This window comes from Rana temporaria, chromosome 5 (genome assembly GCF_905171775.1).
Source record: "Rana temporaria chromosome 5, aRanTem1.1, whole genome shotgun sequence".
NCBI lineage: Eukaryota > Metazoa > Chordata > Amphibia > Anura > Ranidae > Rana > Rana temporaria.
This window is the reverse complement of record NC_053493.1, coordinates 313,861,956-313,876,465: the sequence shown is the minus strand read 5'-3', so window position 1 is coordinate 313,876,465 and position 14,510 is coordinate 313,861,956. Positions and strand designations below refer to the sequence as shown.

At 40.7% G+C, this 14,510-nt stretch overlaps 1 protein-coding gene across 1 annotated transcript in view; it reads right to left on the bottom strand.

The window, feature by feature from the left end:
• Nucleotides 1-14,510, bottom strand: part of SPIDR (scaffold protein involved in DNA repair) — a 761,161-nt gene that overhangs the window by 581,403 nt on the left and 165,248 nt on the right. Inside the window, exon 6 of the mRNA XM_040354167.1 lies at nucleotides 8,254-8,477. Coding sequence (XP_040210101.1) covers nucleotides 8,254-8,477 — 224 coding nt within the window. The remainder of the gene's footprint in view (nucleotides 1-8,253; nucleotides 8,478-14,510) is intronic.

The following is a 14,510-nucleotide window of genomic DNA, read 5'->3' as shown; positions in this document are numbered from 1 at the left end:
GTTGATTTGCTTAGCCAGCGCAATTCTTCCACTTCTGGCCAGACTTCTCTTGATGGGTGTACTTGGGTCCCACTGATTTCCGCCAGTTCTGTGCTGACGACACTGCCAGACATCTTCCGATGTCGAAGGGAGGCAAGCATAATGTGCCAACCATCTTCTGCATGAAGTATCCTTAGAAAACCACTGCATCTACAGTATTTAACATTGCCTGTTTATTTGTGCTTCTTCAACAGAGCTTGAAAAGCACATCTTGAAACCCCAGTCTACTTTGAAATATTTGCCAGGGAGAGACCTTGCTGTTGCAATATACTTACCTTGTTGCTGCGCTCAGTCTTACCGTGGCGTGACCTGTCATTTGAAACACAGTCTTCCACAACCTTAACTTAGTAGGAGAGTTTGACTGTTCCTCGTCCAATTTTTAACCTCCTACACAGCCGTTTCTGTTTTAGGCTGGGTTCACACTACTACACTACTTTCATCCTACTTTGCTCTGTGTTCAATGTTTCCCTATGAGAGCGTCTTGTAGCGTCCTACACAAGTCGGTCCGACTTTGAAAATACTCCCTGTACTACTTTTGGTCCTACATTGATCCTACTTCAGGCCCATTGAATATCATTGAATATCATTGAAGTCGGACCAAAGTAGTATCCTGTTCATGAAAGTAGGATGGATGTAGGACCAATGTAGGATACATGTAGGACCAATGTAGCAGAGCAGAGTTTATCCTACATTGGTCCTACATCCATCCTACTTTCATGAACAGGATACTACTTTGGTCCGACTTCAATGATATTCAATGGGCCTGAAGTAGGATCAATGTAGGACCAAAAGTAGTACAGGGAGCATTTTCAAAGTCTGACCGACTTGTGTAGGACGCTACAAGACGCTCTCATAGGGAAACATTGAACACAGAGCAAAGTAGGATGAAAGTAGTGTAGTAGTGTGAACCCAGCCTTACCCTACATGTGAAATTAATGATCATTATCACCTGCTTGGTATAACTGGTTAATCACACACCTGACTCTAATCCTACAAAATCCCTGACTTTGTGCAAGTGGAAGAATTGATGCTGGTTTAAAGTCAAAGGGTATCTACACCAAATATTGATTTAATTTAGATTTATTTTCTATTCCCTCACTTTGCATTTTATAAATTGATAAAAAAAAAAAAAGTAAATATATATTTTTGAAAGCATTATTACTTCATAGCATTTCATCACAGCTGCCTAAAACTATTGCACAGAACGGTACATGTCCATATTTGCTCAAGGACATCACTGGGTAATCTCTGTTTGCTTAATCAGTGAAGAGAACCTGAGCTGACATTGGGCACCGAGCAAGCAATGGGTTGGGTCTAGGCAGGTTTTTCTTTTTTTCGCTTTTCTTTTCTCGCTTTTTTTTGAGTGTACATGAAAATTTTCCTGCAACATTTTGTGCTGAGGTCAAATGCTTGTTCATAGGTTCACATTCTATTAAATTATTTTAAATTTGTATATGAGAAAATCCTCATTGGAACCAAGTGGACATACAGTAAAACTGACCATTAAGAACCTTTCACACATGCAGACCGTTTGTTTCATCAGTTCAGTCACTTTTTTTTCAAAGAGAAAACAGATGAGGTTTACATCAGATTTTATCACTTTTTTACATCAGCTAGATGTTTTTTACATCATGTTTTTTACATCAGCCAGCTAGAGTCCCTAACCACTTGCGTCCCAGGGCCCTTTTTTTAAATGCAAAAAATGGACAGTTTCTCTGTTTACATCCATTTTTCATCCGATCTGTTTTTTTAAACGCAATAAAAAAGAGCTTTGACCCAATCCAAAAAACAGATGTTGACAGAAGTAATCGGCTCTAAATGGATGATCACCTGTTTTTTCATAGAGATACATTGATGTCCACTTGTCATCCATCAACGGATGGATGAAAAATGAAAAGAAAAAAAAACGGGCAAGTGTGAAAGGGGCCTAAGGCCATTTTCATCTGTATCCATGCAACTAGGCATAATTGATTGCGCATTTATTTTATTGTTGCAATGGCCTTGGAGGAGAAAGTGGGGCTTGCACTGAATGGTTTACCAGAGGTTAGAAAAGCATAGCAAGAAAACTGGAGGATTCGATCCAGAAAAAAAATAATCCTTCTTGGGTAGATTTTACCATTCTGTTATTTTATACATTTTGGAAGAGGGAAAAAAATAAAAAACCTTCTGTCTATATGAAAATAACTTCTCAATTGTGTATTTTAACCACTTCCATACAGGGCACGTATACACCTTCCCGCCCAAGCCAATTTTCAGCTTTCAGCACTGTCGCACTTTGAATGGCAATTGCGCGGTCGTGCTACACTGTACCCAAACAAAATTGGCGTCCTTTTTTCCCCACAAATAGAGCTTTCTTTTGGTGGTATTTGATCACCTCTGCGATTTTTTTTTTTTGCGCAACAACTAAAAAAAGACTGTAAATTTTGAAAAAAAATTACGTTTTTATTTTTTTCTGTAAATTTTTTTGTAAATAAGTAAGTTTTCTCTTTCAATTATGGGCACTGATATGGCGGCACTGATGGGCACAGATGAGATGGCACTGATGGACATCGATGAGGTAGTACTGACGGGCACAGATGAGGTGGCACTGATATGCAGCACTGATGGGCGCTGATATGCAGCACTGATGGGCACTCATAGGCGGCACTGATGGGCACTCATAGGCGGCACTGATGGGCACACATAGGCGGCACTGATGGGCACACATAGGCGGCACTGATGGGCACAGATGGGCACTGTGGGGTGGCACAGATGGGCACTGTGGGGTGGCACAGATGGACACTGTGGGGTGGCACAGATGGACACTGTGGGGTGGCACTGATGGACACTGGGGTGGCACTGATGGACACTGGGGTGGCACTGATGGACTGTGGGGTGGCACAGATGGGCACTGTGGGGTGGCACAGATGGGCACTGTGGGGCGGCACTGATGGACACTGTGGGGCGGCACTGTTTTCCTTTTGTTGCTAGTCAGTGCCCATTTGTCGGCACTGATTGGCATCTTTATTTTTTTTCCAGACTTATTTTTATTTTTTCAAACTTTTTTTTTTTTGCCCCTTTTTTTTTCTTCCTGCCCTTCCCTGGTGGTCCAGGGTGGGCTTCCCTGGTGGTCCATGTGGCGATCCGAGGGGGGGCTGCGCTGATAAACAATCAGCGCGACCCCCCCTGTCAGGAGAGCCGCCGATCGGCTCTCCTCTACTCGCGTCTGTCAGACGCGAGTGAGGAAGAGCCATCAACGGCTCTTCCTGTTTACATCGTGATCAGCCGTGGTTGGACACCGTGAGAGACTCTTTACCAAGATCGGTGTTGCGGGGTGTCAGACACCCCGCAACAACGATCGCCGCAATGCGCGCCCCCGGGGGCGCGCAGCGGCTCAGAATCCTGATGACGTCATATGACGTCCAGTCAGGATTCTACAACCACTTTGCCGACGTCAATTTGTCATTGGCGGGCGGCAAGTGGTTAAAATATATAAAAAGTACTGTAGCAAAAAAAAAAGTGGATATTTTTCCTCCTAATGCCTGTCCCTGTAGCTTTCCAATTATATTTCATATTTAATTACTATAACTCTAATGTTGCTTAAACCTAACACATGTTGAGCTGGCAACTGAAATCAGAAACAAATCAACCACTAACAATAAAGATGGTCTGCACCTCTTGCTGGCTAATGTGTTTAGAAACCGAGATATGATTCAAAAAGCCCTGACTGCCAAAACTCAACTAACAGAGAAAGCAAAGGAATGCAACTCATCTCCAAAATGCTAAAATAAATAAATGAATAAAAGGTTACCAAAACAAAGCAAAACACCTAAAATAAAAACATTTTGTTCCTTCTAAAGAATTTCACTACATAAAGTTTTAAACAGTCCTGGTAGAAAACCCAAAAATATATGAAGTGTGTTGACTGCAAGGTCAATTTTACATTCAAAAATTGTATATAATGCTGCATTACAGAGACAACAGTGGGCCATGCTATGTCTCTAGTAGGGCTGCAAGCATGACATGTTGGAACTTGTATTTTTAATAAACAGCTGGGAAACCCAAGCAACAGAGTAAGGCTGCATTCACATCTAGGCGGACAAAATCGCGGCGTTTTGTCCCGCGAATTGCGGCGACAAAACGCCGCGATTGTCCGCCTAGATGTGCCCCTAGATTGTCCCCCTATGGAGATGGCTCCCATCTCCTATGCCGAACGCCGCCTGAAAAAAAGGTCCGGGACTTTTTTTCAGGCAGCAGGCGTGGAGATGTGAACCATCTCCATAGAGGGCAATGTTAAATCATCCCTCTGGCGTGTCGGGGCGGCAGCGGGCGTCACACTACAGGCGACAAAACGCCTAGGTGTGAATGGGCTCTTAGAGTCTGTGCCTAGGTAAGCACTACCCCTGCGGCAGATGGGATCCCATAATTTTTTAATATGGAATTATATAAACTAAACTGGCAAGAGCAACACATGCCTTGCAGGTGAACAGATTATGGAAAATGAAATTAAATATGTATATTATTATATAATATGTGTAAAGACCAGAAGGGGTAGGATTGGGACTTGAGACCTGTGGGTGGTGTGTAATGATGTGGATATGTCACCTGAAAGGAAACTGATTACCAAAGATCCCTAGGAACAGTACATGATAGTACAATTGGAAAACATAATAAGACTATATAATAGTAAAGCATTCGTGATGTAAAAATACAGTCGCACAAATTCAACATATAAAAATTTAAAATTGATCACTAGGGCATAATCAACGGCAGGTAGTAAAATTCATGACATCAAATAATTACGATTCAGACATAAAAAATATATACAAATTCATAAAATTAGTACAAGCAAAGAACACGATTAGTAAGATATATTAGAAAAAACATGATAGGGCATCACTAGATGGAAACTCTACGCGTTTCATGGCCTTCCGCCACTCATCAGGAGTCCGATGCATGCGTTGTACTCTATAAATAGGATGTGAAACAATTTTAGTGGTTAGCTAGGTATTATGCTCCAAGATGGAAAAATAAATAGAAGAAATATTTGCTATATTACTCACAAAGTAACCCAGAAATGGGAAGCAATTCCAAAGGTGGAGGTGTGCAGGAATCCGGTAGGAATGGTCTCACCCGGGACTTTCCCCGCCTCAGTCCCAGGTGAGACCATTCCTACCGGATTCCTGCACACCTCCACCTTTGGAATTGCTTCCCATTTCTGGGTTACTCTGAATAATATAGCAAATATTTCTTCTATTTATTTTTCCATCTTGGAGCATAATACCTAGCTAACCACAAAAATCGTTTCACATCCTATGGCGGAAGGCCATGAAACGTGTAGAGTGTCCATCTAGTGATGCCCAATCATGTTTTTTCTAATATATCTTACTAATCATGTTCTTTGCTTGTACTAATTTTATGAATTTGTATATATTATTTATGTCTGAATTGTAATTATTTGATGTCATGGATTTTACTGCCTGACGTTAATTTTGCCCTAGTGATCAATTTTCTATTTTTATTAAATTTATATAATTATATCAACTCATGTTGAATTTGTGCGACTGTATTTTTACATCACAAATTCTTTATTATTATATGGTCTTATTATGTTTTCCAATTGTACCATCATGTACTGTTCCTAGGGATCTTTAGTAATCAGTTTCCCTTCATGCGACATATCCACATCATTACACACACCCACAGATCTCATTTAAAGTCCCAACCCTACCCCTTCTGGTCTTTACACACATATATATGCAGGGATGGAGGCCCGTGGGTGTATAATCCCAGGTAGAGATAGGTCGTACCCCTTGTACAAACCTATTATATAATAATAGTATCTTCACTACCAGAGAGAAGGAATTCAAAAGAAAAACTAAAGAGGAATTCTTAGCATGGTCTTCATGAACATTCAAAAACAAAATGCAGACATCTTGGAATGGAATTAAATGGGTCTAGTCACATTTATGTGTTGCACATAGTAGAGAAGTGCCATTCAGGATGTACAGTAAAACAGCATAACGTACTGCAGTAGGCTACAGTAGGCTACAGTGCCCATACAATGCACTGCGGTCCACTGAGAACAAAATGGGGTCAGATGGGTTTTTTCATCCATTATGGTGCATCAGCAACCTATTCATAATCCAGCTTGCTACAGTGTGAATAGAGCATGCAAGGGCAAAACTTTTTTACCCCACCTAAAAAAAAAAAATTCTTATGCCATCTTACATATTTTTATCTCATCTTAAAACACTGAACATACAAAATGCATGGTGCCAGGAGGGTGGGGTTGACAGTGCTAGAACCAGAGAGTTGTTCGATTGCCTCTACGGAGTGCAAAGAAAGACAAAATCATAGGAACACAAACAATCTAAAAATATTTTTGGATTATCTGCCTCTTGGTGTCTCCACCTGGATTTGGACTTTTGAATGTTTTTATTATATCATTTTTTGCATATATATATATATATATATATATATATATATATATATATATATATATATATATATATATATTCGTTCACTCATGTTCACTGTTGAATTCACATTTTACGTTTATTCATTTACTTTTATATTCACCATTTCGAGTATTAAATCTGATATAGAATAGCTTTATCTGTCCCTGAGGCCACTAATTACTGCTCAATAACTCCCATGCTTCCATGCACAGTTTATGTAATCAACTAAACAAGGCATATGAAGACCTGTCAACCATGCCCCAGTTACCTGCACTCTCTTCCTGTGTATTTGTCCTTACAGCTGTCACATAATTCAGGTCTGTGCTTACATGGGGCCTAAGGGCTGAATATATAAGTTTGCCTTTAGTTAAAAAAAATAAGAAAAAAAAAAAATAAGTGCACATTATTTGGCAGATAAAAATGTGCATTTATTATTTTTTTACACTGGGAATTGGCAAAGCATTGCACCGGTGATCAGTGGATCTTGGGTGCAATGTCAGTCTCCTGCAGACATTACTGACAGCTTTTTAGGAAACGGCCGTGAACTACAAGGGCGCAGATGGGCTACGGTGGCAGACGGGACTTGTAGTTCATGCATTCACAGCTCCCGGTGATTGAATAACACTGTTGTGTGGGTGGAGCCCCACACAGCTGCACAGTTTTTAAAATATGCCAGCAGCTGCGGGGAGAAGAACCCCTGCCCGCTGACACAGGGAAGGAGGGGTGGGTGACACGAGGATGCTAAACATGTTACAACTCTTGCACAGTAGTTTTGATGGTTTAGGGATCCTTTAAATACATTACTTTACTCACTTGACACCTAGAGTTTAAAAATAAAAAAAATGAATGTAATAAATTCTCTGTTCCGTTCTTTGAATACACAGAATTCATAATGAAATAAGCTTTACTAATCAAAGTCTAAAACTTTTCATGCCATTAATTTCCCATACAGTTCACTTAAAGGAAAAGTCTAGCTTTACTGAGTTTCATTTTTGTCTCTTTTTAAAGTTAAATCACTATGTATCTGAGATTCTAGTGTTTTTGTGCCTGAAATTGTAGTAGTGTGATGTGCGCTCACAAGTCTGCAGGTTTGCCACAACAATTGTGCGGGGTCCCATTCTGCCTCTTTTTAGATCGAGAGTGCAAGAAGAAAAATGTCCAAAATCAAGAAAAGCATGGTTGTAGCAGACAGAAGACGACTTCAAGATGGCTGGGGATAGAATGAGCGAACCAAGAGATGTGACAAGTCAGGGGACATTGTCTTATTTTTTAGCCCAGGTTCAGACTGCTGCAGGTTAGAAATCGTGCTGAACTTGCACAATTTCAGACCGGCAATGGAGTTCGGCTTCAGGGGTGATTTGACAGACATCTGTGTGGGTTCCTGCACAATTGTCTATTCAAATTGCCCCCGAAGTCGCCAAAAGTAGTACAGGAACTACTTTTGCAAATCATGGCGGCGCCGCAAAGTCGGCCCTGCACCGATTCAGACAATGCCATTGCCGGCAATAGCCCCCGATTTGGCATGCAATTTGACATGTCAAATCACATGCCAAATCGGCCCAAAGTGAAGGTGGGCTTAAAGACAGTTCATTTAAGCACCAACACCACACAATTATGTTTAGGTCATCTGGACAATTATTTGATTTCTCTTCAAATACGAAGAGATATAAAGCAGGCTGTTGGAAAACAAATATGACTATAACAAGGTACAAATGCTTCTCTTGTTTTCTATAACTCTGTGAACCTCACCATCTTTGTAACGGACAATACCAACCTGACAAACCGCTTTTTCTTCTTAGCAGAATCCTCAGGTGTCTTGAATGCTTTGTCCATTTTCTTCCTTGGAGTCTGGAGCAGAACTTGTGCAGTTTTCACCCACTCACTTACAGTTCTTCCTCCTGAGGTGTTTTCCTCGCATACTGGCACGTTCTGCCTTTCAGATGGAACACTGCATTCGTCTTCAGGCTCATCAGAAACATATTCCAAAATACTCAAAGCCTATAAAACAAATGAACATCAAATCTTATGACTGCTTTAACAGAAGCACTGGCACCAAAGGCAAAAACTATTTTTGTTTGTCTTCACAAACTTTAGTACATTTCTCAGAAATAATAATATGCTAAAGAGGGGGGGTCACGACAGTGTGGATGGGGGGGGGGGGTCAGTATTAAATTGCCCATCCCAGTGTCTCCTTGGGGAGATTACAATTCTTCCTAAATGTATTGCTGTGATGTGAAGAGGCTTATAACTGCAGAAGAAAGCTGCTGCAAAGTGTGAAGGTAATAAATACGTGTGTAGTACAAATATTATGGTAATTAAATGGTCATATGCAGTTGGTTTTACTAGGTCTTGCTACAGTACTGCATTTAAAGAGAGGTAAAGGATTTAAAGAGATTATCTAAGAAACTATTAAATTATGTTTGTTCTGCTGTGACTCCCCAAAAACCGTGTAGCTTTCCACTTGGTTCACGTTACAGCCAAGGCTTACTGACGGGTGCAGTTTCAGGACACAGCTGAGGAATGCAGGTGGGACAGCAAGAGGAGCATGGCCTCCTGATGGATAGCAAATGAGGACAACCAGAGAGATGGACACCTGAAATTGTTTGGCAACAACACAAGCATGCACACTATCAGAAGAGAAAGGCCAGAAAGAATAAGGGGAGAACTCTGCAAAATTCAGGAGACTTAGTGGGAAGTATGGGAAACCATGCGAGTGTAGCGCCCTGTTCCTAAAGAGCAGGGGCTAAGCTGTAAATTTAGTTTGTCTGAATTGTAAATAGTTCAGATTGATTGTACAAAGATAAATTAGCTTCTGTTCCAATTTTGGCTATGTTGTGCGCAATTCTCACTGTTGCCAGTAGGTGTCACTGTTACCACAGGCCAGTGTGAGAAATACAGCAAGCCAATGGGAGTGTTTTTGCTGCTGTGCATTCTGGGAGAGGATATTCAAGGGGCAGAAGCCATGTGATCTCTCTCTTCCCTCGTGGCCCTCCTAGCCAGAGGCTGTGCTTACGTTCCGTCTCCGACCTCATGGCCCTTCTGGTCTGAGGGCGGAAGGTTGTTGCAAGATCCAATGACAAAAAGCCGTTTGTCCTCTGAATCCAAGAAAGTAATCCGTGATCTGCAATAAGGTACTTGAACTTCCCCTAACCCCCTATCCTACTACTACCTGAAAGTTTCTTTAATAAATCACTTGGAAAACGACTGGAGTGATTGACGCTCACATCTGTCTGACATTTTTCCTAACATAGACTCTTAGTCCTGGGACGGTGAAAAGTGGGGTAACAGCAGGACCCAAAAGTGTATTGAGCAGCCCTCTAGGGGGTAACGCTACACAAGTAAAGACAGATAAAGAAGAAGCTGAGAAAAATACAACCCAAGATGCCCCAGGAGGAAGTAGTTGGACTTCTGGCATATATGTACACTAGAGAATGAAATTTGAAAACTCTAGGTTACACCTCATATGAAGTGACCTTGTGTTCCCGAAATTAACACTATGGTATAAAAGTAGACTGTGCTATTCAGTTAATTCTGTGATTTCATTCATTGGTAAATTTACCTCCAAAATGGAGCAAAGAAGAAAAAAAAGATAATTGCTGGAGTTGACAAACACTTTAAGGATGGCATTTAGGTCAACTCCTGTGAGCTGCATTCCAGTTTTTACTCAGGTAGTGTCAGGCTGGGCACACTCCAATTAGAATGTCCATCCTGACAGGATATACAGTAAATGTAAAATTGGCTGGATTGGCTAGGTATTCCTTCATAGTACAAAGTTATCAGGCCATACTGCTGGTCTAACAGGTCAAATTTATGAAAACATTTATGTGTGGTCGGCTTTATTGACAGTTTTTTTTTTTTTTGCAAAAACAGGCCTCCTTTAGGGTCACCTGAATACTACTGTTTTAAACAGAGGGAAAACAAAGAATAATGGCAGCATCCAGATGTCTGCTTATGAGCGACGCACGCGGTCTATTACAGCACAAAGGCATCTATAAATTTGGGGACAGCCATTTGTAGATATCAGCACATTTTACATACTTTTATTCCTGGAAAATGCCTCACTGTCTGTAAATGCTGTTCTCTGTTTATTTTACATCTAGTTAAATGTATTCTAAAATTAAGCTTATGTTGCAATTGATTCTACATTTACCCTTTTTATATACTTAATGTCAGCATACAGGAATGTTGTACTTCACTTCCACAGAAAGTCCAAGGGGAAAATGTAAATTTTCTGAGACAAAACTATGACTGAAGTCCGGACACATTTACTGCGTTCATCCATAGTAAACCGCTATAGCTTAACAGATGGTAGCATTTTGAATATGTAGGCTACTTTCCCCATTTATGGTAAAAGGAAAAAAATGTACATATTTTTCTAGTCACTGCAACTTTCTGACTGTGAGGTTGTTCCAACCAAAATGTAACTTTTTTTTTTATTTGAAAACCGATAACTCCTATTTTGTCGCTCGATGAGAAAATCTTTATGTGCAACAAAGTAATACTCACTTATCTTGTATACACTAAGCTCCCATTCACACTTGAACATTTTTATGTTGGTTTCCTTACACCTGATTAGGTCAACATGCAGAATCCTATTCTATCAAATTGTCCCTGTTCACACTTGTACAAATCAAATGCCTTATGCTTTCTGCCTGTCCGCAAAAAAGCATAGAAGCTTTTAGCATATTCAAGCATTTTTGATCCCATAGACTTCAATGAGAGTGTCGGTAAACGCACCATATGTGTGTTTTTGCACATCAAAAACCAAACGCCTGAACCTTGACACACATGCTATTAAGAAAAAGTACTGTGCCACAAGACAGCAGGTATACGCATCGGACACAATTACATTACCTGTTTTCATAAGCATGTTTCTACAACAATTCATATATTGAGAATGCTGACAACAAGACTGGACAGTGGTTAATAAATTGCAACTGTTGTTAAAAAAAAAAACTTCTGCCTTAAGAACCACTTTATCTTAATGCATTCTAGGCATTAAGATAAAAAACCTTCAGTATTCAGCAGCAACCTTCAGCCCACTTTAAAGTGTAAGTTAACCTTTACAGAAAAATCTTTCGGGTGAACTTACACCGGACCCCCTCATCAACCCCCCAGTCTGCTGAACTGCAGCACGGCGATCCAACATTCTGAGCCCTGCTATCGCCGCCTCACTGGACCAGAGCTTAGAAATTCCCTCTGCATTCTCTCTACTTCTTCCCTGCTGACAGGACTGGCTATGTGGGATCTGATTGGTCGGTGTCGACCAATTAGAATGCTCTGAAACCTACCTCCTGACGGGGACATTTTGGAGATTGAGCCAAGGGGATTTCTAAGCCCCGATCCAGTGAGGCGGCGATCACAAGTCTCAGAATGGAAGATCTCCATGCTGCAGGTCAGTGGGGGGGGGTGAGGAGATGGGGATCCTGTGTAAGTTGACCTTACAGATTTTTCTGTAGAGGTGACCTTACCCTTTAAGAACAGACCTTTGTTTTAGACCACCGTTTATAATTTTCTCCATGGTCAAAGTCCTTCTGCAATATTCAATCACATATTGGATAAAAACAATTGCATTTACTTTTCTATTTACTATACATTTTATATACTAATTCAACTGTGCTATATGTCAAATGTTTCCATGTGAGTCACATGGTCGGTCCATGACCTGTGAGCAGATATACAATGAACAGGTTAAACTACTAGCACCACGCTCGGAATTTCCCAGGTTATCAGGTTTGTTTAAATGGCTAGAGCATTTTACTGTTTACTTTACATCAAGCACGTGTAAAAAATGTAGCAATCCCCACCCTATATGGTATAAAAAAGCCGCGCCAATCTAATAAATTCAAAATCAATGTCAGTCAATGAATGAAAATTAGTGAAATCCCCATGAAGGCAATAACATCAGATGGAGCCTTTGGTTTGCTTGATGAATGACACTAGGTTCTTAGAATTAGTCAAACCTCGAACACCCAGGTGACATGCATGCATTTAGTGCAAATCCTCCACCGTAAGAATAAGCTGCTTACCAAACGGCAAGCCTTTATTGCAATTGGCTATAGCCCAGCCACGGCCTTTCAATCCTCTGGATACTCAGGGTGGAACACTTATATTAAGCAGCGAGATCCAAGCCTCAGCAATAGGATGGAAAGGAGTTGCAGTTCACTCTCATTTACCCCCTCCAATTCACATGGTGCAAGTCTAAGAATGGAAGAGCTGATAATCAGCAGAAACATGATGTTTCTGCTGATTGTCAGCTCTTCCATTCTCAGACTTGCACCATGTGAATTGGAGGGGGTAAATGAGAGTGAACTGCAACTCCTTTCCATCCTATTGCTGAGGCTTGGATCTCGCTGCTTAATATAAGTGTTCCACCCTGAGTATCCAGAGGATTGAAAGGCCGTGGCTGGGCTATAGCCAATTGCAATAAAGGCTTGCCGTTTGGTAAGCAGCTTATTCTTACGGTGGAGGATTTGCACTAAATGCATGCATGTCACCTGGGTGTTCGAGGTTTGACTAATTCTAAGAACCTAGTGTCATTCATCAAGCAAACCAAAGGCTCCATCTGATGTTATTGCCTTCATGGGGATTTCACTAATTTTCATTCATTGACTGACATTGATTTTGAATTTATTAGATTGGCGCGGCTTTTTTATACCATATATTGCTTTGTTTTTCTAACGTCAGCTGCTGCCTATAGACTCTGTGGTGGAAGCGCGGTTTTTTGTTTTTCCAAATCCCCACCCTATGTTGATATGTATTACATTGCTTTTTTTGCCCCCGACACACGTCAGTGTAACTTTCAGAAAACCAAAGATGACACTTTTTTGTTCTATACTGTATTCCTTAAATTACCCTATGTAAAGAGGCATACTATGAACATAAAAATAATATATCAAATTCCTAATCCAATCATTACAATTGTGTACGATTTGCCACCTATAAAGTAAATTTTTTCCAGACCGTTATAACCGTTTTACTTATGTTTTTTTTCCCTTTATGCAATGCTAACCAAAAAAGGCCCGCAACATGTAATCAGTATGAGACAGATTTGTTTGGCCAAGGAAACATGTAAAATCTCGGCCACCCCCTTCCCCCTCCAAGTGATTTTCTTTGTTCTGTGCAGTCTACATTTCAGCATGCATGAAGGGGTCCGGAAGAAGCGGCGGTGGAAAGAGAGCAAAGTAACAATAAGATCATGGACCCGTAAAGTATGGAAAACTGTAGCAAGTGTGCCATAACGTACAATGTGTCGGGAACTCATCCCCTCCTTGACAAGTTTAGTTCCACATCAAGCCTTGAACTGCCTATACTACAATTGAACTATTCTCTAGTCAACCTAGGTAAAAAGTAGCAAACCTACCAGTATATTGTTTTCATGTTTTTTTGGCAGGAGGGAGGCCCTAAAGAAGGGGAAACAAATACACAGGGAAATAGGCAATTCCCTGGCAGCACACCAGTGACAGGGCTAAACACTAACATCTCATATTTAGAGCAATGTAGAGTCTGCAAAATGTAACAGTACATCTGTGATAAAAGAAGATGGAAGGGCACACAGAGTTCCCACAATGACGCACCATATGATCTAAAACACTAAATGAGCACTATGCAATGTTTCATTCCTTACAGTTCACAGCTCTTATTACTGTACCCACCATGCGTTTTGCAAATAAAAAACATGTAGCTGAAAAGACACCTTGAGGCTGGGTTCACACTACTACACTACTTTCATCCTACTTTGCTCTGTGTTCAATGTTTCCCTATGAGAGCGTCTTGTAGCGTCCTACACAAGGCGGTCGGACTTTGAAAATGCTCCCTGTACTACTTTTGGTCCTACATTGATCCTACTTCAGGCCCATTGAATATCATTGAAGTCGGACCAAAGTAGTATCCTGTTCATGAAAGTAGGATGGATGTAGGACCAATGTAGGATAAATGTAGGACCAATGTAGCAGAGCAAAGTAGAATGAAAGTAGTGTAGTAGTGTGAACCCAGCCTAAGGATTTTTTTTTTTCCCCTAAATAGCTTTTT